We start from the raw sequence: 23,910 nt of genomic DNA, 5'->3' as shown, positions 1-23,910 counted from the left end.
CGTGGAAGTGCCGCCTCCTCCCCGCGTCCCCCCACCCCCGCCCAAGGTGCAACCACTTGGTTTTGAGGCTCAACCAAGAACCCGCAACCAAGGTCCAGGGTCTGGAGCAGGAGGGGTTCTTCCCCACTTCCTTCTCTGAACACCCATACAGGAAATTAGGCAGAGTGGGGACGCTGCCTGTCTTACCGTGCCCTGCCTTGAGACTGACCCTCCATTGAGGAAAGACGGGAAGTGAGCTGCTCCCAGGTCCTTGGGGATGGGGGGTGGGGTTCAGGGGGACAGAGGGCTCTGGGAGCTGGGCTTGAGTCCAGTCTGGGAGGCGGGCTTCTAAACAGGATGACACTGCCTCCCCACCCCACTCTTTTCTCCCCCGTGCCCACCCTTTCCTTTCTAGGGAGGGAGATCTGGGTTGGGTCTTAGACTAGCCAATTGCCCAATTCAGCTGGGAGGTATGTGCGGTTGAACCTTGATCTGCTTTGTCTACAAAACAAGGAAGGGGATTTAGCCTAGAGAGAGAAAGAGAGAGAGTGAGACTCCTCCCCTACTGGGACAAAGAAGCCCTAGAGTTCGCCAGATTAGAGACCTCCTGAGACCTGAAACCTTGGGGGCTGGGATTCCCTAAGTTTAGATTCCTCTGTTGAAACTCTGCAATGAATGCCACCCTCTAGGACTCAACCGATGTGAAGTCCTGGGCTCCCTCTGAGGAAGAGCCACATGAGACAGATAATTTCTCCCTCTCCTTCGGTGGCCTCTTCCTGCCTCCAGATAGCTTCTCGGTACCCATGGCCTGGAGTTCATTTCCAGCTTTGTTCCAGAAGGAGCATCCAGCTTGGCACACTTGTGCTACAGTCTGAGTACACTGGGCTGGAAGCCCCATGAGCCCCAGGCATGGATGGGTCTCTTCTGCTCCCTGCTGTGTCCCCAGCACTTGGAATGGTGCCAAGCACACGGTCGTGGGCTTTTGGTTAATGATGAATGAGTGGATGATTGAGATGTCATATTAATTCTGGCTCTTCTAGTTGCAGACCCTGAAGAAAGGAATTGGATGCAAATAGTTCATTTAGAAGGTGACCCTAGCAAGCACTAAGGGTGGGGCAGTGGGGAGATGAGACTGGGAAGGGAAGGGAAGAGAGCCAGAAAGCCTTGATGAGGGTGAGCCAATGAAGGTGAATGAGCAGGTTTCCACTGTGGGCAACTGAGGCTTCATTCCTCTGAGGAGCTCTGGGGAATGGTGGAAGGCACACCTCTTGTCCCACCCAAAGGGTAAGGGAGTTAAAGTATTGATGCCCCGGGTCCCGTCTGTCTTGGCTGAGGGCTACTCTGGAGAAGAGGGATATAGGGGTGTTAACTCCATTAACTCACGACCCTTCCTTGCACGTGGGGACCGTGGGTGCTGAGATTATATGGAGGGGCACTCAGGCATCTGCCGCAGGTACAGACACTTGAGTGGAATGGCTGGGTCATAGGGCAGACATATGCACATTGTCCAGAAAGGCTGCCCTCTTTACATTCCCATTGGTAAGATGTGAGTTCTCTCACATCAATAATACCCAGACTTTTTTAAAAATTGTGGTAAAATACATATAACACAGAATTTACTTCTTAACCATTTTTAAGTGTAGAGTTCAGTGGTATTAAGTACATTCATAATGTTCTGCAGCCATCCTCACCATCCATTTCCAGATTTTTTTTTTTTTTTTTGGCAAGGCAACCCTTGGTCGACTTCACAGATTGCAAGGAACTTGTCAGCTTACAATCCATTATTATTATTATTATTATTATATTATTATTATTAATTTACACCTACAGAAGCTGGTCTTCCTAGGTGGTCATCTCCCATCCAAGGACTAACCGGCCTGACCCTGCTTAGCTTCCAAGATCAAAAGGGATCGGGCTTGTTCAGGGTGGCATGGTCATAAACCATTTCCGGAACTTTTTCATCTTCCCAAACTGAAAGTCTGTCCCCATTAAACACTAACTCCACTCACCCTCAGCTGTAGGCCCCCACTATCTACGTTCTGTCTCTATGGATTTGACTCTCCTACAGCCCTCATATAAATGGAATCATACGGTAGTTGTCCTTTTGTGTCTGGTTTATTCCACTGTCCTCAAGGTTCATGTTGTAGTAAGTGTCAAAATCTCCTTTCTTTTTAAGGCTGAATAATCTTCCGTTGTATGGATGAACCACATTATGTTTATTCATTCATTCTTCGGTAGGCACTTGGGTTGTTTCCACCTTTTGGCCATTGTGGATAATGCTTGCTGTGAATGTGAGTGTGTAACTATCTCTTGGAGTCCCTGCTTTCAATTTTTTTTGGTGGAATTGCTGGATCATATCACAGTTCTGTTTAATTTTTTGAGGACCCTCCATATTAAATTTCATAGTTCCTGCACCATTTTACCTTCCCACTAACAGTACACAAGATTTCCCATTTCTCCCCATTTTTGCCAACACTTGTATTTAATATTGTGCTTCTAAGATTTTATGAACCTGAGGTAGTTAGCTATTGCTGTGTAACAAATTACCCCCAAATCTAGCAGCTTAAAACAACAAACATTCATTATCTCACACGGTTTCTGAGGGATGTGAATCTGAGAGTGGCTACGGTGGGTGGCCCAACAATCTCCTTCTGCTACCAGCTCCCAGCAACCACTAATTTGCTTGCTGTCATTATATATTAGCTTGCATTTTCCAGAATGTTCTGCAAATGGATCATTCAGTGAATGCTCTGTGTGTGCATGTGTGACTTTTTTTGTTCAGCAGAATGTTTATGAGATTTGTTTTTATTTTGAGTGTTTTGGTAGTTCGTCGCTTTTTATTGCTGAGTATTCCATTGTAGGGTATGTTTGGTTTGTGTAATCCATTCTCCTGTTGATGGATTATATGAGGGCAAAGAATGTTCTTATATGAAGGCAAAGTCCAGGTGTCAATTAAATGTAGTATGGGTTCAGTTAAGCCTTGAGGCACCCTTGTGCCACAGAAGACAGGAAGGTAGGCCTCTGGGAAGGCAGATGTGACTTGGGGGGTGGGCACTAATGGTGGATGGGCAGGCAGGTAGGTTGGTGAACCAGGCAGCTGTCATGCCAGAAGGGGCTCACGCAAGTGACCCTCAGTAGACCTGGGAAAGAAATGAGGCCTAGCATGATCCAATATGGTGGGCAGTGCCCTGGTGGGCTGTAAGGAGCACCTCTCTCAGGCTGGAGGGAGGGTTCATTGAAAGGATGAATTCTGAAGATCACTTCTGCTGGTCAAAGTAGGGTATTCAGTTCTGACTCTGGCCTCTCCTTTCATTCCCTGAACCTCAAGAATGGGCACAACTCCTGAGTCAAGAAAACCCAAACCCCTGTGTCTGGTCACACCTAAGTGTTTTGGGCTAGCCTTAGGCTACTAATAACTAATGTTGTGGCTAGACCAGCATTGGTGGTTCTTATTATGATTGCAAGGTACCTTTCAGGACCTGGAAATTACATAGCACACCTGGAGCCACACAGTGAAGTTATGGGGAGAGGAGAGGGACAGAGAGAGCACACAAATGGCTTGAAGTTCTGCTTTTATTGGAGTAAAGGGTAGCCTAGGGTTTCTTGAACTCACTCTTTATTGGTGAATTTAAAGGACAGGAGGAAAACAAAAGTAGCTCAAATGGTCAGTTCTTGAAATCAGCCAAGATCTCTAAAACAAAGGAGCCACAGTGGGGAAGATGGCCTAGCTCTTCATCTGGTCATGTGGCTGGCAATGTGTTTATTGGAATGGCCATCCTCAAGTCCTCTTCAATCAAAATCTTAAGTCAGGCACTTGCATTTCAAAGAAGAAAAAACCAACCATCACAGCCTACATTACATGACAGCTTCGCCCTGGTGCCAAGTACCACCCTTCCTGGTGCATGTGTGTGTGTGTGGCGGGGAGGGGCACGCATGCATGTGATGGGGGAAAGGGGTGAGGTAGAGAGAGCTGGTTCTTTGTGATGTGGTACAGGATGACTAAGCATTTGGAGAGATAAGATATGGGGCAGAAGGTACAGGGTGTGTGGTGGGGATGCAGAGGTGTGAGAGGTTGCCTGGTGTCAGTTGGCTGGTGCAGAACACCTGAGGATGGCTATCTCCCTCTTCACACTCCCTCCCCCTCCATGACAGTCCCCCATCAAGTTCCTCCACTGAGATTCCTGCACGAATTGTGAAGTCACCGAAATGACACCTCCCACTGCCACCAGCTGTGCTGGAAAACCTCCGACAGGATCTTCTCTGCTCCATCACGCACTGGTTTCGACACCTTCCAACCTCCCATAATCTTGGCTCCCACAAAGCCTGGCTCTGGCCTGACCCTGCCCCTTCACATGACCTAGGAGGTTGTGGAGAAATTTGCATCACCTCTCACCGGATTCAGTCTCTCTTTTTCCCTACTGACCTTCCTCTCTTCCCCAAATCCAGTCTACCACTGGATTCCCAGGGCTGCATCCTCCCAGTAATCTCCACAAACACCAGCTAGAGGAGTTCCTGAGGTCTGGAAAAAACCTCTGGGTATAAGAGGGGAGAGTGCAGTCAGCGACCCTGGGGGGCCCAGCCTCCGAGATGGCAAAGCCAGGCCAAGGACCAGGCCAGATTGGTCAATGGGCCCAATGCGCGATGGTCCGGTGCCTTGGTCGTTATGGCCCAGCCTATCTGTGTCAGGCGGGCCTTAAGGATCTCCAGATGGTTGGGGTGGGGGACCCGGACAGGTGTGTGTGTGTGTGTGTGTGTGTGTGTGTGTGTGTGTGTGTGTGTGTTGATGGGGGAGGACGGGTGACATCTAGGGACACCCCCCCCCACCCTATGCTCTCGTGTTGGGCCGTGGGTACTCAGGCGCAGCCGCGGAGTAGTCGCCCCTCCTTCCAGTGCACTCCTACCCTCCACCCCCACACTAGCGCGCTCCCACCGCTTCCAGGGTCTGGATCCCGCGCGTGCGCCGGGGTGTCTCCAGCCTGCGGCAGAGGGGCGGGCCCGGCTCCCAGCGCCGAAGCCCGCAGCCCCCTCCCCTCGCCTGACAGCCGCTCTCTGCCGCCTAGGCGCTGCCACCCAGCCCCACCCCAGGCAGCCCCGAGTTGAGCGGGTCTGGAGTTGAGCGGCGGGAGACCCGAGCTGGAGGTGAGCGCGGTGCCAGCAGGTGGAACGGGCGGCGCGGACCCCGGCCCAGCTGGGGGAGGGGGATGCGCTCGGGAAGAGGTTCTTTGTCTCCCCGAGCCCGTGCGCGGGCAGCTGGGGCCGCTCCTCCTCCCGGCAGGTGCCAGCGTCCCTCGGGGCTGGCAAGAGGACCAGAGTGTGCGCTTCCGTACCCCCACCCCTATCTGGAGTCTGTGTCATCTCCCTGTTACTGAGGTTGGTGGTCGGGGTCTCTAGGGGACGAGGTGTAGGGGCGTGGATCTCGAGTACTGAAAGGGAGTGGAGACAGAAGAAGGGGGGTGGGCTGGGGCAGGCAGGGCCTGGAAGGGGGAGATAGGCGTGGGACTTGGGGACAACCATGAGCAGCTGGGCTGGTGAGTGGGTGAGTAGGTGGAAGGGAAGTGGATCGAGGCTGAGGTTTGGGCGCCTATGAGTGGAGACGCTGGGGAAGGGGCAGCGAGGTGCCAGGACCCAGGGGCATGCAGGCTGTCTAATGTTTCAGGACCTGGGATGCTGACCTGTCTGTCTCTTCATCAGGTGCGGGATGGACAAGAGGGACAAGGCCCGAGGAGGGGCCGCCGCACGGGCGTCGGTTTCTCGCCCTCCAGGCCTTCCGACTCCCAGACCTCCAGGGTCTCCTCGACCCCCTCCCCCAGTAACTAGCGCAGCGCTCCGAGTTTTGGGAGCAGCGGGAGCTACGGGGCAAGGGCCCCTAGCTGACCGAGCTGTGGGTATCCGGGCAGCCCCTCTCCCGGAATCTACTCCCAGGGTGGGACCCATGCGGAGCGCCGGGACAGGCCCCAAGAGCCCAGGTACCCAGACTCTTTCTTCTATTCCTACACCATCTCCCTGTTCCCCTTTCCTTCTGAGGCACCAGCCACCCCCTGATTTCCAGGGCGCTGCATTAACTGGGCTTTCTCCCAGCAGCCTCCAGGCCCCCAGTGGCGAGGAGAGGAGAGCGGACCTCTGCCAAGACGCCAGGCCCAGGCTCTGTCTCTAGCCTGGGAGGTACCAATGGGACCACCAGGTAACACACCTCCCCCCTTCCCTTGGGAAGGGTTAGTGTCATTCTCTGGAATCTTAATTTTACACATGAATTGGAGCGTGAGAACACTTGCAGATCACTGGGCACAAATTGGGTGAAAGCCATTCTTGCTCAGCAGAGAGCAGTACGCCCCATTTCACAGGTGGGAAAATGTGGACTTGGGAGGTCAAACAAGGAATGGGTGTCTCTGCCCTGAGCACAGCACCCACCCCTGTGCCCAGGCTAGGCCCTCTTGGGCAGAAGGGGCTCCTGCCTCCAGCTGAGGAACCTGTGAGCAGAGGAAAAACCCCAGAAGCTCCCAGAAGGAGCGCCCTGAGTGCAGGGGCACGGAAAGGTACGTGACGTGGGGAAGAGTGGGGCTCCTGGGTAGTGAGAGGGACCAGCCTGGAACTGTCGATGACCCTTCTGCTTTATCCTCAGACTCTTCCGGGCCCACCGCAGGCTCCCCATCCCCAGCCATCTCCCGTCGGTCCCGGGGTGCGGGCGCTGAGGTGGGGCTCCCACGGGCAGCCTCGAGTGCACGGCTCCGGCCCCCGACTGAGGTCCCCAGGAAATCAGTGAGCAATGCCCCGGCACGCAGCACAGCAGAGCCGAGCCCCGCTGCCAGGAGGCGACCCAGCGCCAGCGGGGGCCTCCAGAGGCCAGCCTCGCGCTCCCAGGGCTCCAGCGCCACCCCTTTGTCCTCCCTAGCCCGCTCTGGTGCCTCGCTGGGTGGAACACCCCGGGCTCTGGGGCACCCTTCGCAGCCTAAGTCGAAAGGGCTGCAGGCCCTGAGCCCCCCTCAGGCCGCACCCCCAAGGAAGGGCACAGCCATCCTGCAGGGCCGTTCTCCTTTGGCCCGATCCGCTCCGTCTGGTCCAAACGCACAACCGGCACCACCTACCCACGTCACAGCCACTCCTTTGCGGGACACGCTCCCGCCCTCTCCACCGATCACGCCTCCTTTTCAGGCCCTAACCTGTCCTTTGGCTACGCCCTTTCCACTAGCCCCTCCTCCTCCGTCTGCTCCACCTTCTCTGCAGACTCTCCCTTCTCCGCCGGCCACACCCCCTTTAGAAGGTCCACCCACACGCCTGAGTACATCTTTTCCAGAGACAACCGCCCCTCCCACGGCCACTTTTCTGGCTCCATTCTCTCCTTCAGGTTCGCCCCCTATGCAGAGTACGTCTCCCACCCAGGCTTCAACAGCTTTGCCCCCTCTTCCAACGGTCCTTTCTCCCTTGACTGCACCTCCTTTGTCGGCTCCTCTGTCACCAGCCACGCCTCCTCTACAAACTTCTCTTTTTCAGGCAAAGTCTCTGCGAAACTCACCCTCTTCCCTAGCCACAGCCCCTCTGCAGGACTTTCCTGCTCTGGCCACGCCTCCTCCGCGGGCCAATCCTCCTCTATCTCCGCCCCCTTTCCAGGCCACGCTCTATACACTAGCCACAACTCCCACTCAGGACCCTCTGGTCATATCGCTTCCGGAGGCTCCTCCCGCTCTCCCACTGCAGACTCCTTCAGTCACATCCCCTCTTCAGGCCACTGTCTCTCTGCTCCTACCCCCTTTACAGGCCCCACCTTTTTTGGCCTCAGCCGCTCTGCAAGCCCCTCCATCTTCCCTGGCCACGCCCCCTCCACAGACTCCAGCTCTGGCCACGCTCCCTCTACAGGCCACTTCCTCTTCTCAGACCCTGCCCCCTCTAAAGGCCCCACAGTCTGTGGCCTCGCCACCTCTGCAGATCACTCCCACTCCAGCCAGGTCTCCTCTGCAGACTCCACCGTCTCTGGGCTCGTCCCCTCTGCAGGCCATACCTTCTTTTCTGGCTATGGTCCCTGTACAAAATCAACCTCTGGCCTTACCCCCTCTGCAAGACCATCCTCTCCTCGCCACGCCCCCTCTTCCGGCTCCACCTTCTTTGGCCTCGCCCTCTTTGCAGTCTGTACCCTCTCCCCTTGCCCCACCACCTCTGGAGGCCCCTTCTCCTCTAGCCATACCCGCTCCGCAGGCTCCACTTTCTCTGGCTTTGCGCCCTATTCAGTCTCTTCCCTCTCCACCTACTTCACACCTTCCGCAAGACTCTCCTCCCCTGGCCACGCCCACTCAAACTCCACCTTCTTTGGCCTTGCCCCCTCTACCCGCCCCGCGCTCTCCCCTTGCTTCACCTCCTCTCCAGGCCTCACACCGCCCCCCGACACCGGGTCCTGATACTCCGATCCCAGGCCCACGGCTGACCCTGTCGCTGGCCCCGGGCCCTCCGCCTCCGCCCTCGCGCAGCCCGTCCAGTACGCTGAGCGGCCCGGATCTGGCGGGCCACAGCAGCAGCGCCACAAGCACGCCTGAGGAGCTGCGCGGATACGACAGCGGGCCTGAGGGCGGCGCCGCAGCTTCCCCGCCCGCCGACGCAGAGCTCGCCTCCTGCCACCCGGCCGCCTGGAGCAGAGGTCCTGCTCCGCCTCTGGCTGTCCGCGGCACCCCGGGTAAGCAGCCCTTCGGACCCGGAGGAGCTGTGGGAGAGGCGAGGTACTGGAATGATAGGTGGGCGGGGTGGGAGGCGAGGCTTCGCAGCTGGGGGATGCGGCAGTCGGGTTTGGGGGCGGAGCTGAGGGAAGGGACAGGGTCACGGCTTCCGGCTATCTCTGTCCAGCTTGGCACCTCTTCCTGCAGGAGCGCCACTGCCTTGGCCTCCTGCTGCCGGGTCGGGCTCAGCTGACGGCCTATGCACCATCTACGAGGCTGAAGGGCCCGAGTCGGCGACCCCGGCCTCAGGCGAGCTGGATCCCGGGCCCGGGCCCGGAGCGGGTGGCGGGAAGGCGGCGGCGGGGACGGGGGCAGCCTCGTGCGGCACGAAGCCGGCGCGCCTGGGAGAGCTTCCGCTGGGGGCGCTGCAGGCAAGCGTCGTGCAGCACCTGCTGAGCCGGACGCTGCTTTTAGCAGCGGCTGAAGGTGCCGCTGGGTGCAGCGGTGGGCCGGGGAGCGCTGGGGTTGGCAGCGGCACGGGTGGCGCCCGAACTGCGCTCAGCGATGCGGAACTGGGCCGCTGGGCTGAACTGTTGTCTCCTCTGGACGAGTCCCGCGCCAGCATCACCTCAGTAACCAGCTTCTCCCCGGACGACGTGGCTTCCCCGCAAGGTGACTGGACCGTGGTGGAGGTAGAAACCTTCCACTGAGCCAGACCCTAGCCCCGCCCACCACACTCCTTTCCTGCCTTATAATCCGCCTTCCTGGGTTACACCTCTGTCTTAGACCCTGGTCCCCTCCTCCTGGAGTCTGGCTCTGGGTGGATTGGCCTAAGCCCCCTTGAGCCCTAGAATTTTGGCCCGGGTTCGCCACCCACCCACACCTTTGGCCAAGATCCTCTCCTCGAGCCTTGCCCCTTAGGCCTAGGACATGCTCCTGCTTCCCTTGAGCCCTGCCTCCTCCCTCTGCCTGGGCCTCACTCTCTGTCCAGTGTATTGTCTACCACCTGCAGCCTGAGTTTGCAATAAAGCTGAGTCCCTGCAGCCTGTGCACCTTTGCTGTCGTCACAGGGGCTGGCTTCTCTGAGGATAAGAAGGGGTGCTTGAGGAGGGGCTGGGATGGGACCTGGGGATGTCCAGTACCCCTTAGTCTAGCGCAGCGCACCCACCCACGTGCATGAAGGTAGGCTTTTTCCTGTCTGACTTCTGGTGGAAACATTAGGCTACTGAGGACCGGGGGGGGGGGGGTGAGCTAGTATGGGGCCAGCATGGAGGAATGACCCTAGCTATTTCCACATTAGGCCAGGGGAACTGGCACTCTTGTGGACAGGGGGAAGACACTTGAGAAGGGCTTTTTTGGGGTGTGCGGCGAGTGCCCTTCCTTCCGGTGTGTACCTCCTTACCTTGCATGTCCTGGGGGTGTGGGCCAGAGAGATGTCGCTGCTGGGTTTCCTCCTGGGCCTTCCAGCTCAGGTCTGTTGCCTCCTCTCACCTAGGAGGCTGCAGTGCAGGGAAGGCCTGCAGCTAGGCTGGGAATCTCAAGAAGAACCTATGGGGAGGAGGGCCCTCTGGGGAGAGGGTGGCAAGGGGCCTATAGGTAAGAAGCAGCTTCTCTCAAGGCTGGGTGGGAGACCAGGGTGTCCTCACCTTGCCCCTTTATGGCTCTCAACCCATGGGCCTCACCTTTCCCCCCCGAACTTGGGGTATTCTCCCCAAGCTCCTCCAGACAGGCATCCTTGCCTGTGCCCCACAATCAGGGGTCCTCACCAGAGCAACCAATGTCTTCATCTGTCTCCCTCCATCAAAATTCCTTGCCCTTCCTTCAGTCACCCTGACCCTGGACTCCTCAAGCCGTAGCCCAGTTCTTTCTTCCCAAGTGGACTGCAGGAAATGTAGCCCTAGGCCTTTCCTCCCCAGGGGTCTCTTGCTTCACACAAAGAATGATAGAAGCCTGGTGGGGATCACAATCCCCAGGGCAGGGAAAAGAACAAAGCACGAACCTGTATTGGGCCCTCAGCCCTGTATCTGCCCCCAGACCCAGTCCCCATAGTTCACCCAGTAGCCAGACACAGCTCACCCAGTCCTGCCTGTCCCCAACCCAGACATGGATGCCTCCCAACCTAGGGTCCGAGGAGAAATTGGCCATGTCCCAATGGGCCCATGCCACCTCTACCTGAGAGCCAATGTGTGTATGTGGGGGGGGGGGGTAGCACACAATATGCTCTCTCAAGCTTGGTAGCAAACCACAGAGGTTCCCTTTCTAGCTGGGCCCTGCAAAGATCCAGGGGTGCTTCTTTCCACTCTTAGACAAGCCCAAAGGTGAGGGCTGACTCCTGACCTGCTGGGCAACCAGGATCTCAAGGCCAGCCCTCTGGAGGAAACAGAGCAGAACTTGACAGTTCCCCTGGGGCCTTACCCCATCCTGGGGAGCCAGAGGGGTGGAATCACACTGTGGGATTAGAGACACAGAGCAACTGTTGGGATCCCAGTGTTAAATCTGTATATGGGAATGGTGAATAGATCCACAGGAGCTGTTGAATGATTAGACAATTCATGGGATTTTTCTGTCCCAATGCATAACTAGTATCCTCCCTGTTACTTGGCAGCCAGAAGAGTTGGGGACACTTTGTGGGCCACACTGGGTGCAGAGGGGCAGGGCCTGGCTGGTATCTGCCTGGACCCAACTAAGTTTCTTATTTGGAAAGCCTGCCTTTACCATCCCCAGCTCTGTCCCCACCAACCAGCTGGGACTCTGCCTCACCTCCATAGGAAACCCCACAAAGGACTCTGTCTAGGTTCCCTTCCCTGAAGAGAACCCTCATTCACTGTCCCTACTGCCTAGCTCAGCTTGGTCTCTGCCCTGGCCTCCTCACTGACCCCCAACACTGGTCCACTTGACGGTGTCCCCCTCTCCTAAGCTCTTCATGGTTTCCCAGTGCCTTCGATTCAAAATGAAAAAGCTGGCTTCTGATTGGAGAAGCCTCTTCTTGGTCTGGCCACACCAACTCTCCTGTTCCTTCTTCACAAACATCGTGTGCTTCCTGCTGGTCTCTGCCATGTTTTGCCTTTATGCTTTCACCTGCCAACACCCCCTACCCTGTTGCCTTCAGGAAGCTTTCCCTGATTTCCCTGCTCATTTGATTTACTGGGTACTTGCCACATGAGCATGAAGGCTCAACCCCCACCCCCAAGTTGGTGCCTGTCTTTTCTACTACCCTGGGGACCCCTTAGAGCCAGGCATGGGATGGAGCACCCCAAGGGCCTCAGGAAGTGTGTGCTGAAAGAGTGCGACCAGATCCCGAGACCCTGCCTTTCCTCCACGCAAGCTGAGTCACCTCGTGGCTATCTCCAAAGCCACAATTCTGAAAAGGCCAGGCTATCAGGATGCGTCTGTGAGCCTGACATCCAAAGTCCTTGACCTGTTCCTCCTATTCTGTCCATCTCTCTCAACCCCACACTTGTGCTCACATTGCACCAGCAAATGCCCTTCCTTCCTCTCTCATGCTGCACCCCAACCTGGGTGTCTCTTTGGTCCCCCTGCTGGCCTGCTATGACCCCCACCCCTCTAGGACGGTCTCAAGGGCAAGGACAGCCCACTCCCCTCCTCAATGCTTTGCTGGACATGGGGCCCCAAGGCTGCTTGTGGTCCCTTCACCCCCAGGCCTGCCCCACTCGATGTCTCTTGTCCACGCTGTGTAAGTACATTTTATTTTCCATCTCTGCCTGGGTGACATGTGGAGTGTGAACAGGCAGTGTGCAAAATGGTGGTGGGCAGTGTAGGAGAGCTCCATGATGCCCACCCTAGTCCCCAGGCTTTGTAACACTGAGGAGCAGGTGACTGTGGGAGGGGAGGCTGCTTGTGAGGCTGCTTGGGCTCCAGGAGCCCTGAGACTCTCAGCCCCAAGGGTCATGAGGCCCTGGGAGGGAAGTGGTCTGGGGGGCATCATTGGACTTTGGCACCGTTCTTGGCTCTGACTCTGCAGAGACCACGGGACCACCACAAGGAGGGAGGCGTGGGGACGACACTCCTCTGGCTGGAGCGTGGGGGTAGGGACCTAGGGAAGGGAAGTAGAAACTGGGTGCCCCCTGGAGAGGAGGCTAGTCTGGGTGGGAGAGCCCCTCCATCACTGGCCAAGATGGGGTGGTGGGAGTGTCTCACAGAGGAAGATGTGGGGCGCTAGAGACAGGGGTCTTGTGACTTCCTCGCAGCTGCCCTGGCCCTGGAGAAGCAGAGACAGACACTGCCTGGGCCCAGGCTGGTTTGCATTTGCCACACATACCTCAGGTGGCCCTGCACGCAGTAGGGGGACTTTGGTTTCTGCTGAAGGGGCCATGAGGCCTGCACCAGGCAGGAAAGCTCAGCCTGGCTATCTGTCCCTAGCAGCCAAAGGTCCCCAGGGGCATTGTGGGGTGGTGACGTCCAGCCCAGAGTGGCCCCTTCTTCCTCAGGCCTCCTCCAGTTCCTGCATCCTTCCCAGGAGGGCCACCCTTGTCCCAGAAGGAGGCCTGCTGGGAGGAGGGAGCTATCTGCCTTCCAGTCCTGGGAACTCTGTTCCTTTCCTCCCCTTGCTGTTAAGAGGGGCAGACCCTCCAAGTAACTGGACCTGGAGGGGTCCAGACCAAAATGGTTAAACAGTGCTGGGGAGGGTGGGTCTGCCGAGGGACCCTGAGATCCTCAGGCTCCAGCTCTGCTCTCTGCACCTTGCAGCGCTGGGCCTTGCCCTCAGGCTGGGCCAACCATCAAGGACGTGGAGTTTGGTAAATGTGGCCCCAGCTTCCCCCAAGGCGGCCCCTGGGCTCTGGGCTCACTGGCAGGGCCTCAGTTGTCCAGGCCCTGGCTGTAGGGCGCGGCCAGCTCGTCAGCGTCACTGTCAGAGCTGCCTTCACTGTCCTTGGCCGGCCGCTCCAGACAGCGGAAGAAGCGCGCGTCGCGCGGGGACAGCGGATAAAGCGCATCCTGGAGCGCTGCGCCCACGCCCACGCCCAGCAGCTCCTCGTCAGACGATGGCAGCGAGTCCTCATCCAGGTGTCGCGCCAGGCCTAGCCCGTCGAAGGTCAGCGGGTCCTCGAAGGGCGGCGGGCCCTTCAGCAGCCGCACCTGGGGCGGGGGACCGGTGCGCTGGGGGCGTGGACCCACGTGCCCGCGGACGGAGTTGGGCCGCCGGGCACTCTCCTCTCCCGCACCCCAGGCGCTGACGCCTGGTCCACAGGCCAAGGACACAGGGCTCTCAGGCCCCTCCCGCGCTCACCTCGGCCTTCAGCTCCTCGATCTGGTCCTTGAGCTCACGGATGTACTGCGACGAGTCTGAATGGTTCAGCTGGCCCTGGATGCGGCCCTCCTCCCTCTGCCAGCAGGTCAGGGCACGAGGGTCAGGCAGAGCCCAGGTCAGGCATCCCCCGGCCCCCACGCTCCGGCCCAACCAATCACCTGGATCTCCAGCTCCGCAATGCGCTGCCGCATCTCGGCCACCGCCGCCATGCTGTCAGCCTCCCGCAGGCGTACGGCCATCACCTCCTCCTTGCTCTAAGGGCAGGGGGGAGAGGGCGGGTCAAGGGCGAGGCGGAGCGGGGCGGGGGGGGGGGGGTAGGCGGGACCCGGGAGGGGGGCACCTTGCACTCAGCTTCCGCCTGCTTGCGGCGGCTTTCGCTCAGCTGCGTCTGCAGCCCCTTGTTCTGCGCGGCCAAATACTGCAGCTTCTCCTGCAGCGCCGCGCGTTCTGCCTCCACGCGGTTCAGAAGGTTGCGGTGGATGTGGTCCTGGGGAAGGAAGGACGGATGGGCGGGGGTTACGGCCTAGCCAAGGGACTGACGGTGGACACCAAGTCATTCCTCGAGACCGCGTCCACGGCTCACCTGCGTCTCAAGCTCCACCACGCGCTGCCGCAGCTCACGGCCCTCCGCCAGAGCCTGGGCCTCGCGCAGACGCACGCTCATCAGCTCGTCCTGCAGCTCGCCCAGGACCAGCTTCCGCGGGGACTCCTTCCAGCGGCCGCCGCGGGACAGATGGGCCTGTCAGGAGAGGCCAGCGGTCAGCCCAGGAGCCCCGAGGGCAGCGGACTTTGTGGTTGCACGGTTGCTTCCTGTCCTCTGGCTAGGCCCTCACCTGCCAGGTGTCTGAGAGCTCCTGCAGCTGCAGCTTCAGCTCCCGGGCAGTGGCCACCGCTTCGCTCTCCCGCACCTTGAGTGCCTTTAGTTCCTCCTGCAGCTGAGCCACGTTGTTCTCATCAGGCAGTGAGCTGTTCCTCTGAGGGGGGACAGGAGTGCTCAGAACCCAGAGCAACCGGCAGCTACAGCACTCCTTCCTATAGGCCAAGCCCCATCCCTTATTACTTCTGGGCTCCACCTTGGGTAGCCTGGCTGGAAGAGGCTGCACCCTGGATATGTTGGGAGGGTGGACCAGACCAGAGGGGCGCAGACCTTGCCTTCTGCCCCAGCTGCTGATCCTCGCCTGTAAAATGACTGTAAGAACAGCACCTACTCTTTCACAGGACTGGCTTAGGGGAACCCTATAAAGTGTGGGGCCTCCATAAATGTTACTGCTAAGGACACCAGACAGGCTGGCTGAGGGAATCTGAGACCCACTCCTGCAGCAGACCAGGACCAGACCCAGGACTTGCCCCAGCAGGAGCTGAGAAGACTGAATTTCAGCACCCTGTCCCCTGCCCTCACCCAGGCAGCCCCTCTTCCTGGGCCTGGCCCAGGACTCAGGGATGAGATTTGTGTTCCAGCCTCTTGAACCAAAATCCAGTTTGCTACCCTAGGACCTCACTGATCCTTGTTTGGATCTGGGAGTCAGGGGAGGGGGCAGGAGGCTCTAATGCAGGAGTCCCCAACTCCCAGGCTATAAACCCATACTGGTCTGTGGCCTGTTAGGGACCGGGCCGCGTAGCAAGAAGTGAGTGGCGGGCGAGTGAGCAAAGCTTCATTTGTGTTTGTAGCCACTCCCCAGCACTAGCATCACTGCCTCAGCTCCACCTCAGATCATCAGGTATTAGATTTTCATAGGAGCACCGGTCCTTGGTGCCAAAAAGGTTGGGGACCACTGACCTAATGGGTGCACATTTCCTTCTGGTGTTGAGATCTGGGCTGGCTGATGGGGACTGAGAGGCTAATGGCCCCACTGAGGCTGTGGCTGAGACATCTGGGAGGGCACTCAAGAGTACAGGCTCACTTCAGAGTGAGGGGGCCTGCCACCCTTTTCTGCCAGCTCCGTGGAAGCTGTGTCAATACTGAGTCAGTGTGAAAGCAGCTAGGGAGGGACCCGAGAGGCCTAGGGCCCCCTTCGGGGCTGCAGGCAGGAGAGGATGGCCCCTAGGCACCCTACTGGGTGATGTCTCCATGGAGGTGGGTGAGTAGCCCTGCTAAGCCTTCCTTCCTCCTCCCTCCCTCTTGGAACCCACAGGACACACAGGTGGAACAAGCTGTCCAGGAAGCCCATGAAAGCCACCATACTGGCACTGTGCCTGGTGTATGAGAGTGGGCATGCCTGGTGTGTGTGCGTGCGTGTGTGTGTGTGTGTGTGTGTGTGTGTGTGTATGTATCTCCAGGGCTTGGGGAAGTCTAGGGGTGAGGGCCCCACTTCCTACCTGCCCAGAGATTCCTGTGGAGAGTATGGGAAGGCAGTCTTGGGTTCCTTGGAGAATTCTGAGGCAAGGGGATCTGATTCCAGGACACCCCCCATTGTTACCCCTGGCAGCCCCTTCTCCTTGGCTCGGGCTTGGTCATGTACCCCCTTAAATGCAAGCAGTACCCACCTTCCCTTTCCCAGAGTTCCCCCAACCTCACCAACCCAGTCATACCTTCTCCATGTCTAGAACCTTGTCCTGCATCTCCCGAAGGGCCCCCAGCGTCTCTGTCTCGCGCAGCCGAGACTGCTCCAGTTCAGTCTCCAGGTGGGCCACGAAGTCCTCAGTGAGGCGCGGGTTATCCTGAGGGTAGGTGGAAGTCTTCAGCTGGAGGGTAGACAGCCTTCCTGCCAGCTGGCTGTGAGCCCAGGCTTTGCCCCTATCCCCGAGAGCCCCTGGGCTGGGACAGGGGCTCAGGCTCCACATACAGAGAGGGGTGAATAAAAACTCTGGATCTTCTTCCTATGTCTTCTGCTCTTGTGGGAGGAGAGCTGAAGCCCTTTATGGGGACCCTGATGGCCTAGGCTAGTCTCCTTCCTGGGAAAGCCACACACAGGAAACCTTCCGAAGGGGACCTTCATGGCTTCCAGATGACCCCTAAGGGATGCCAATGGCTGGTTCCCAGGATTGCTGGAGTGGGGATGGAAGATGGGCTCTCCAAGACACTCTTCCTGCTGTGTGGTCTGCGGCCTAGCCACGTGGTAGGGGTGGGGGTGGGGCAGGGCTGGGCTCAGGGCTTTGGCACTCCCGCCCTTGTTTTTCCATCTCCCTTCTTTCCACCATTTCAAAACCAGAAAGGATAGGGAAAGTTGGCTTGGATACTTTCTTGCTCTGTGCTGAGACTCTTCAGACAGGTGCCATCCAGGCCCAATAAAGAAGACCTGGCTGGTGGGTAAGGAAAGCCCCTGGGGCTGGAGCAGGGTTCCCATCTCACTGCCCTGGTGGCCTGATGGGGCAGTTCTCGGGGAGGTTGCCCCAGCACCCCAGGCCACCACCTTCTTCTCCACTGGCCCCCTGCCCAGCTGCCCAGATCTGCTTGCTGCCCTCGATCACTCTGGGTTTCTGAGATACATGGGTGCCAGTGGCCCTCCCTTGGCCCAGATGGGCTTTGGGCCCCACCCTAAGCAAATGACTCTTCCTTCTCTCCACCCATTATTTCTTGAGCACTGTGTTTTCTCCAGATCAGGGACCCCACCTCGCTGCCAGTCTCTGCTGGGTTCAGGCCTGGACTGCAGAGGTCTGGGATGCCTACAGCATCTTTCCCTGTGGCTCCAGGGCAAGCGCACACCCCCGTACGCTAAACTTGGGGGCTACAACTGCTAGCAGGTCATCAGATAAAAAAGGCAGCCTGCTAGGCAGAGTCAAAGGAAAGTTCCAAAAGCCCCCTCTGGGAGCAGATTCTTTGCACAGTGTTCTAGCCATGGGCCCTCTCAGCACTGAGTTCATGACCCCATGAAAGAATGGCACTGCCCCCTCAACCCCCACCCCGCCAGCCCAGAGGAGTCGGCACAGACCAGACCCATGTATCTCAGAGACCCAGAGTCCTCTGAAGGCAAAGTTCTGGGCACTGGGGGAGGGAGCCCCTCCCCTCCATTGTCCTTCGGCCTAGCTCCTACCCTGCATGTCAGGTCCTTGGGGAATCCCAACAGCCCTGTAGATCTCAGAGAGGCCAGGCCCATGTTTCAAGGCCACATGCCTGTGACAGAGATGGGGACCTGCAGGGACAGGCTGGTTCCACACTGCGATCAGAGGTAGAGGAGGAGGTCGACTATCATGCTCTCAATGGCAGGCCAAGCACCCCAGAGGGTGGTGGAAACATGGAAACCGCAGGGTTCTTCCCCCGACCCCCACCTTCTGCCCGAATCTGGGGCTAATAGATGCTGTGGGGCTGGGGGAGAATCTGCTTTCGGTTCTGGGTGCCCCCCCCCCCATGACCAGTTAGAAACTGGAGGGCGCGTCCCCAGCCAGTTCCCCAGGAGCTCCACAAACAGCTGGACAGGGCAGAGGGTGGGAGGCGGAGGCGTGGCCTACCCACAGCGGCCCCGCCTACCCGGTCGGGTACCTGCTGCTCCTGCAGCTGCCGGATGGTGCACTGCGCCTTCTGCAGGTCCTCCGCCGCTGAGCTGCACTGCTGCCTCACCACTGCCAGCTCCCGCTTGATGACGTAATTCTCCTCGGCCTCCTGAGCCCGTGTCACTTGCCCCTGAGCACAGCGAGGCAAGGGGGGCGGGGCGTGACCCTCTGCTCATACCCCAAGGTCTGCCTCAAGCCCACCTCAGAAGAAGGCCCAGAGAGGGCAGAGGCAGTGCGCAGCAGCCTCTGGCACTCAGAGTCTGGGATGGGTAGCTCCAAGGGGTCTGGGAACGTGGATGGGGGCTGGCAGGTACAGGACATGGGGAGGAGCCTGGAGGAAGACATCATGCCACACTCGGCCCAGTCTCTGTGAGGCATAAGTGAAAAACAGGGCCCCAGGCCAGGGCAGTGCACGACTGTAACCTCCCAGCTTCTGGCTCTTGTCCTCTGTCCAGGAGAGGAGAAACAAGTCTAAAAATGAGGGTATGCCAGAGGCCTGGCTCTTCTAGCAAGGGTGGGGACCTTGGGGTGCTGAAGGCTGGTTCCTCTAGGCTGGGTCGGGAGGTGGAATACACCCTGCCTTTTCCAGTCCTGGACCCTAGGTCCTCCACCTGCCAGATCTACCCCCCAGTCTCATCTCCCTTACCCCATCAAATGTGGGCCCCTCATTCCAGGCTCAGAGCCACCAAGTGGCAGGCAGAAGCTTCCAGATAAAGCCATTCAAGATGAGGCAATAGCACAAGCAGAGTAGCGGGAAAAGATGGCAGGCCTTGCAGGTAAGAGCAGAGAGGAGCGTGAGGGCCAGAATGGGTGATGTGTGTGTGTGTGTGTGTGTGTGTGTGTGTGTGTGTTAGGGGTGCTCATTGCGTGCACACACTAAGGCCTGTTGCTGATGCACCCTTAGGGTCTTGAGTCGTCCTGGGTCCCCACCTGTGTCCTCTGGAGGAAGGAAGCTTTGTGTCCATGCACATATACGTACACTCACAGACACACCCATAATCTGTACACACACTCCCTTACCCTGGAGGGACACCTCTGTCTCCCCTGAGAAGCAGTCCCCAGCCACCCCCATGCATGGCCCCAGGATGGCAGCAGCCAGGGAAGAGGAAGTTACTGGCTGTCATGTGTGGAGACCAGAAGGAAGTGGGAGAGTGAGACGAAAAGCTACAGTACCTGGATTAACCTATCAGCCAGAGCAGCGCTCTCCTACGGGTTCCCAGCAACAGGGGGAGGAGGCAGAGCGAAGGCACAGGACAGGAGAGGGGGAGAGACAGACAAGAATCACTTGTCACTAATGCAGTGGACTATCTCTAGAAGCAGGGGACACAGGAGTAAGACCAGAGAACCAGCAGGAGAGGACCCGGAGGAAGATCAAAGCCAGAGCCAGCTCCTTCCAGGAGAGGAGTCTATGTGAGCAGGGAGGTGGGGGTGCCCATGGCTGCCCTTTCCAAGGCCAGCCGGACTGGGGCCAGCTGGGAAAACTCAGCGAGTTTCATTCGGAGGCTGAACAAGAATGCAGGTTTTCGGGCAAGGGCAATAAAATCCTATGAAATGAGGGTGGAGCAGGAAAGAAGTGGGACCCCCACCTCTACTCCCATGTTTAAAAATAAGTTTGAGGCCAGGGTCAAGGTTGTGGCACCCAACCATGGAGCTGCTGGCTCTCTTCTCCTCCACTCCCTTCTTCTTTCGAGAGCAAGGCTTCCAAATTGCAGGGTGAGGTGCCTTGTGGCCTAGTTCTGGGTACCTCAGTCAAAGCGGCAGTCCTACCTCCTCCCCACCCAGGCAGCCCCAGAGGGCACTGGTCACAGATGGATCAAGGCATTTGCAGTTAACAGGGTTATAACTCAACCCTAGCCCCAAGCTGTTTCCCCACACGCCTGATTATATGGCAGCTCAAATTCCAGTGGAGTTCATGGTGGGAAGTGGGAGCCAGGACAGGGGCCTGGCTGGCCCTTTGGCTACTGGGTCCTTCTCAGGCCTGGAGGGTTTGGTGCCACAGGCTGGTGGCCACACCCCTCACCTTCTCCAGGGTCTCAATCCGCTGTTTCAGGAGCCGGTTCTCAGTCCGAAGCCTCTATGTGGGGAGAGGGGGCGGCATGTTAGATCGTGCCTCCTATTTCTCTTGTACACACAGAGGTCTGTCCCCTGAGGGCCCAGGCCACCTCTAGGCAGGATGGAGCCAGCAGCTTATGATCTGGGTCAGTGATTCCAGAAAACAGGGCCATTCAGAATGGCCCATTAAATTTTTTTTTAAAAAACAAACCTTGGTTCAGTAAAAATAACGTGAGTGCTTTTGTGAGTACACACTGTGAGTGTGGGGGTGGGTGGCCAGCACCCACGGTGTCCTTAGGCATCTGTTTCTGCCCACTTTTGGGCCTGTCTGCCTCCCACAGGGCGGAGGCCTCTGCATTTTGGGGGAAGCCGCTATCAGACAGCCCCCACCCCTTACTGCTTTGCCCCAGGGTTCAATTCTCAGGGGACAAACTCCTCTGAGCTTGGGTCCAGGGAGGGTGTTTTGCTGAACACACGTTTCCTTCAGCTTGACAACTACATCTCTGTGACCCACGAATGGCCAACTAGCTGTACCCAACAGTCGTCGCTCCCCCCGTGCTGTGGGTCTGCAGGTGGTCTGCCTTGCTTTTGTCTTCCATCTCGCACTGGTGTATTCTGGTTAGATATTTGTGGATTCAGGTTCCCACCATCTCTTGGGAAGCAGGTGAGGTTTATATGTGTCTTGTATTTCCAATGCACCGTTAAGGAGAAGGTACACAAACAGTACCTATGCACCGTTAAGGAGAAGGTACACAAACAGTTTTGATCAGCAGATTAGGGTGGGTCCTGCCCCCCTGTTGATCACATAGAACATTTCCTGGTTTCTTCCAGGGAGAAAAAGGTGATGGAAACATCCAGAATATTCCCAGGAAGCAACTTGGTCAGATTTGATTGATGGCCATTGACCCATGTCATGGGTGGGGAAACTGAGTCAGAGTGGGGCAGTGTTTTGCCTGAGCCTCCCAGCTCACTGGAGTCAGAATTATTCCAGGCACAGGTCTCGGCTCCTCACAGTGATCTGGAATTCAGAATTTGTTCCCTGTCCCTGACCCTTGGGTTGCTCTGACCTCTCTTTGGCACAAGCACAGCCACCCTTGGAGGAGCTGGCTGTGCCAGACCAAGTCACTTCTCGCTCGCGTACTTCAAAAGGAAAAGGAGAGAGAGGGGAGAAGGAAGAAGGGAAAAATGAAGAACAAGAACTACAGGGGTCTAAGTACCTGTCATACTGTAAAACATTTTTTCTGTATTTTTGATCCTTTGATGTCCTGAGGCCTTGCTAAACCTGAAGAGACTGCCCCGCCCAGGACTACCTAATTCCTAGTTAGTAAACAACCTGCCTGTCAAGGGCCTTCTACATGTAAACCAGCCAATCCAGAGCGCGCCCCCAACCCTGCACACACACCACTAACTCATACATGCCAAGCCAATATTTCCCTAGGACAACTAGAGACCACTCCTATAGCCCAGAGTCCCTGAAGTTACTCAAACTAGTCAATCCTAAACTCGCTCAAATTTGTCCATCCCGCTTACCCACTCCTTCCTTTGAAAACCACAAGAAAGGCTCTGGCCCCCTCCGCTTCCCCCTCAATCCCTCCGCCTCCTGACCCAGCCTTGCTGCTGCCCCATGTGGCCCTGTGTGGCCTTGTGTGCCCTACCTCTTGGGAACTGTGAGTAAAAAACTCTTCTCTTAAAGGCAGCTGTCTCTGTGTCAGTCAGCTTACCATACCTGATTACGACAAATCCCAGGTACATTTTAAAACAGGCTAAAGTTGAAAGAGCAAAGGGCAGGGCCAGGTGAGAAGGCACCTGCCTGAATCCTTTAAGGCCTGTGGGTGCTCAGGGTCCTCTTGTGGGACATTTCCAAACTGAGGATGTGGGGGTCTGCTTTTGTACCTACCTACTGCTGGGCCTGATGGGAGCAGGCCCTTGTCTGCGTATGAGCAACACACACACACACACACACTAGGACTGGTACATCAGTCAGGTTGCTATTCCTCAGAAAGAGAGATGCTTAAAGATTCAGGACACAAAACTATTCCTGAAAAACCTACAAACAGAGCCAGGACAATGATGCTCTCTTTCCTCCTAAGGTATGGGTGGCAGGTGACCTGGATTGTAATCTAGATTCTGCCTCTGCCTTTCTAGAGGAGGTGAGGATGATGATGATGTTGGCAGTAGTGATGATGATAATAATTTGAACAAGTGTCACTCCCATTTTGCAGAAGGAAACACTGGGTCACATAGCTGGTCTGTGGGGCTCCAATCTCAGACACTGTAGGATCCTGTCCCCGAAGAGGACAGAGCCAGGCAGGCTGCACTGGGATTTGTGTTTGTGTCTGTCCCCCCACCCCCACTGGACTGGGGGGCCCTCAGTCTCTGCTGTGACTGGAACACCATAGGTCCTCAATAAATGTGTGTTGAATGAATAACTAAAATCACATGTGGAGGGATGAAAGCTGAAGGAAGGAGAGGAAGGGAAGTCTGGGTTCAGAAACTGAACCTGCATGCTAGGAAACCCTATGTGATAGATAATCTATGTGATAGATTTATAATAAGAAAGACACATTTGGTTTTCCAACCAGTCCTGGCACAGAGCTCCTAAAACTTTGGGAATTTTCTAAGTGAGAGAGGGATAAAGATGTCTTTTGTTATTTTAATGAGGTGACTTTTGGAAAGCCCCTTGGTCATCTAAGGATGGGGCTGGTTTCCAGGGGGTTCAACCATGTGTCAGAGGGTTGGAACTTTCAGTTTTCACCCAGACCTCTGAGGAGGGGAGAGGGGTTGGAGGTCGAATCAGTGGCAGACGGCCAATGATGTAATCAGTCATGTAAGCAATGAAACTTCCATGAAAACCCACAGGATGCGCTTCGGAGAGCTTCCGGGTTGTGAACAGTCAGAGGTACCATGAGCATGGTGTACACGGTGAGGGCATGGCAGCTCCGCGCCCCTTCCCCGTACCTGGCCCTACGCATCTCTTCCATCTGACTCTTCTTCAGTTACACCTTTGATTAATAAACCGGTGATCTAGTGAGTACACTTTCTCTGAGTTCTGTGAGCTGCTCTAGCAAATTAATCAAACCTGAGGAGGAGGGTCATGAGAACCTCTGATCTATAGCCAATTGGTCAGAAGCACAGGTTGTTAACCTGGACTTGAGCCTGGCTTTTGAAGGGTGGGGGTGGCAGTCTTGTGGGCTGAGCCCTTAACCTGTGGGATCTGACATTGTCTCCAGGTAGACTGTGTTGGAACTGAGCTGAATTGTAGGACATCCAGCTGGTATTAGAGAATTGCTTGGTGGTATGGGGAAAAACCTACATACTGGAGTTAGTGACAGAACCGCACCCCTCGACCTAGGGCCAGTGGGCCAGGCACCAGGAGAACAAGGGACTCTGGGTGATTGCCGTACTCTGGCCTATACACTCTGGCATCTGGCCCATGCCTGCCTTCGGGCTTCCCCCTTGCCCTTGACCTCAGGACTCCCACCATTGAGGATAGCCTCCTGATCTTCCCCGAAACCCTCAGGCCTGCTGCTGCTCAGGCCTTTA

At 57.0% G+C, this 23,910-nt stretch overlaps 2 protein-coding genes across 11 annotated transcripts in view; one reads left to right on the top strand and one right to left on the bottom strand.

The window, feature by feature from the left end:
* The first annotated feature begins 5,003 nt into the window (after positions 1 to 5,003).
* On the top strand, positions 5,004 to 9,661 carry PRR36 (proline rich 36). Of its 4 annotated transcripts, XM_036233781.1 has the most exons (7): positions 5,063 to 5,118; positions 5,255 to 5,349; positions 5,671 to 5,945; positions 6,061 to 6,160; positions 6,400 to 6,512; positions 6,599 to 8,638; positions 8,826 to 9,661. In XM_036233781.1, exons 3-7 carry the CDS (start codon positions 5,678 to 5,680, stop codon positions 9,326 to 9,328), a joined length of 3,024 nt encoding a protein of 1,007 aa, XP_036089674.1. In that variant the 5' UTR covers positions 5,063 to 5,118; positions 5,255 to 5,349; positions 5,671 to 5,677; the 3' UTR covers positions 9,329 to 9,661. The 4 variants fall into 4 exon arrangements, with proteins under 4 accessions (XP_036089675.1, XP_036089674.1, XP_016018676.2 ...); XM_036233782.1 differs by lacking the exon at positions 5,255 to 5,349 and having other exon boundaries at positions 5,004 to 5,118; XM_016163190.2 differs by lacking the exon at positions 5,063 to 5,118 and having other exon boundaries at positions 5,237 to 5,349.
* A 2,643-nt stretch (positions 9,662 to 12,304) lies between these two features.
* EVI5L (ecotropic viral integration site 5 like) overlaps positions 12,305 to 23,910 on the bottom strand; it is a 29,518-nt gene continuing 17,912 nt past the window's right edge. For 3 of the 7 annotated variants that reach the window (XM_036233777.1, XM_016163161.2, XM_016163162.2), the window contains 10 exons: positions 20,336 to 20,389; positions 19,489 to 19,521; positions 18,305 to 18,445; positions 16,417 to 16,545; positions 14,721 to 14,861; positions 14,471 to 14,626; positions 14,228 to 14,374; positions 14,046 to 14,141; positions 13,867 to 13,962; positions 12,305 to 13,715 (listed from right to left, as the gene is read on the bottom strand). In XM_036233777.1, the coding sequence (XP_036089670.1) occupies positions 13,437 to 13,715; positions 13,867 to 13,962; positions 14,046 to 14,141; positions 14,228 to 14,374; positions 14,471 to 14,626; positions 14,721 to 14,861; positions 16,417 to 16,545; positions 18,305 to 18,445; positions 19,489 to 19,521; positions 20,336 to 20,389 (1,272 nt within the window). In that variant the 3' untranslated portion in view covers positions 12,305 to 13,436. The other 4 variants (XM_036233778.1, XM_036233779.1, XM_016163165.2 and 1 more) reach the window with 3 other exon arrangements.

This window comes from Rousettus aegyptiacus, unplaced genomic scaffold (genome assembly GCF_014176215.1).
Source record: "Rousettus aegyptiacus isolate mRouAeg1 unplaced genomic scaffold, mRouAeg1.p scaffold_m13_p_16, whole genome shotgun sequence".
NCBI classification, from domain to species: Eukaryota; Metazoa; Chordata; class Mammalia; order Chiroptera; family Pteropodidae; genus Rousettus; species Rousettus aegyptiacus.
Note: the sequence above shows the minus strand (reverse complement) of the source record. Positions and strands in the feature narration are given on the sequence as shown.

Bases quoted from the DNA above. Each gene is read 5' to 3' on its own strand.
- PRR36 (XM_036233782.1), top strand. From the start codon at position 5,678: ATGGACAAGAGGGACAAGGCCCGAGGAGGGGCCGCCGCACGGGCGTCG. The intron at 5,946-6,060 runs GTACCCAGACTC...TTCTCCCAGCAG, and splicing joins GACAGGCCCCAAGAGCCCAG to CCTCCAGGCCCCCAGTGGCG. The intron at 6,513-6,598 runs GTACGTGACGTG...CTTTATCCTCAG, and splicing joins GAGTGCAGGGGCACGGAAAG to ACTCTTCCGGGCCCACCGCA.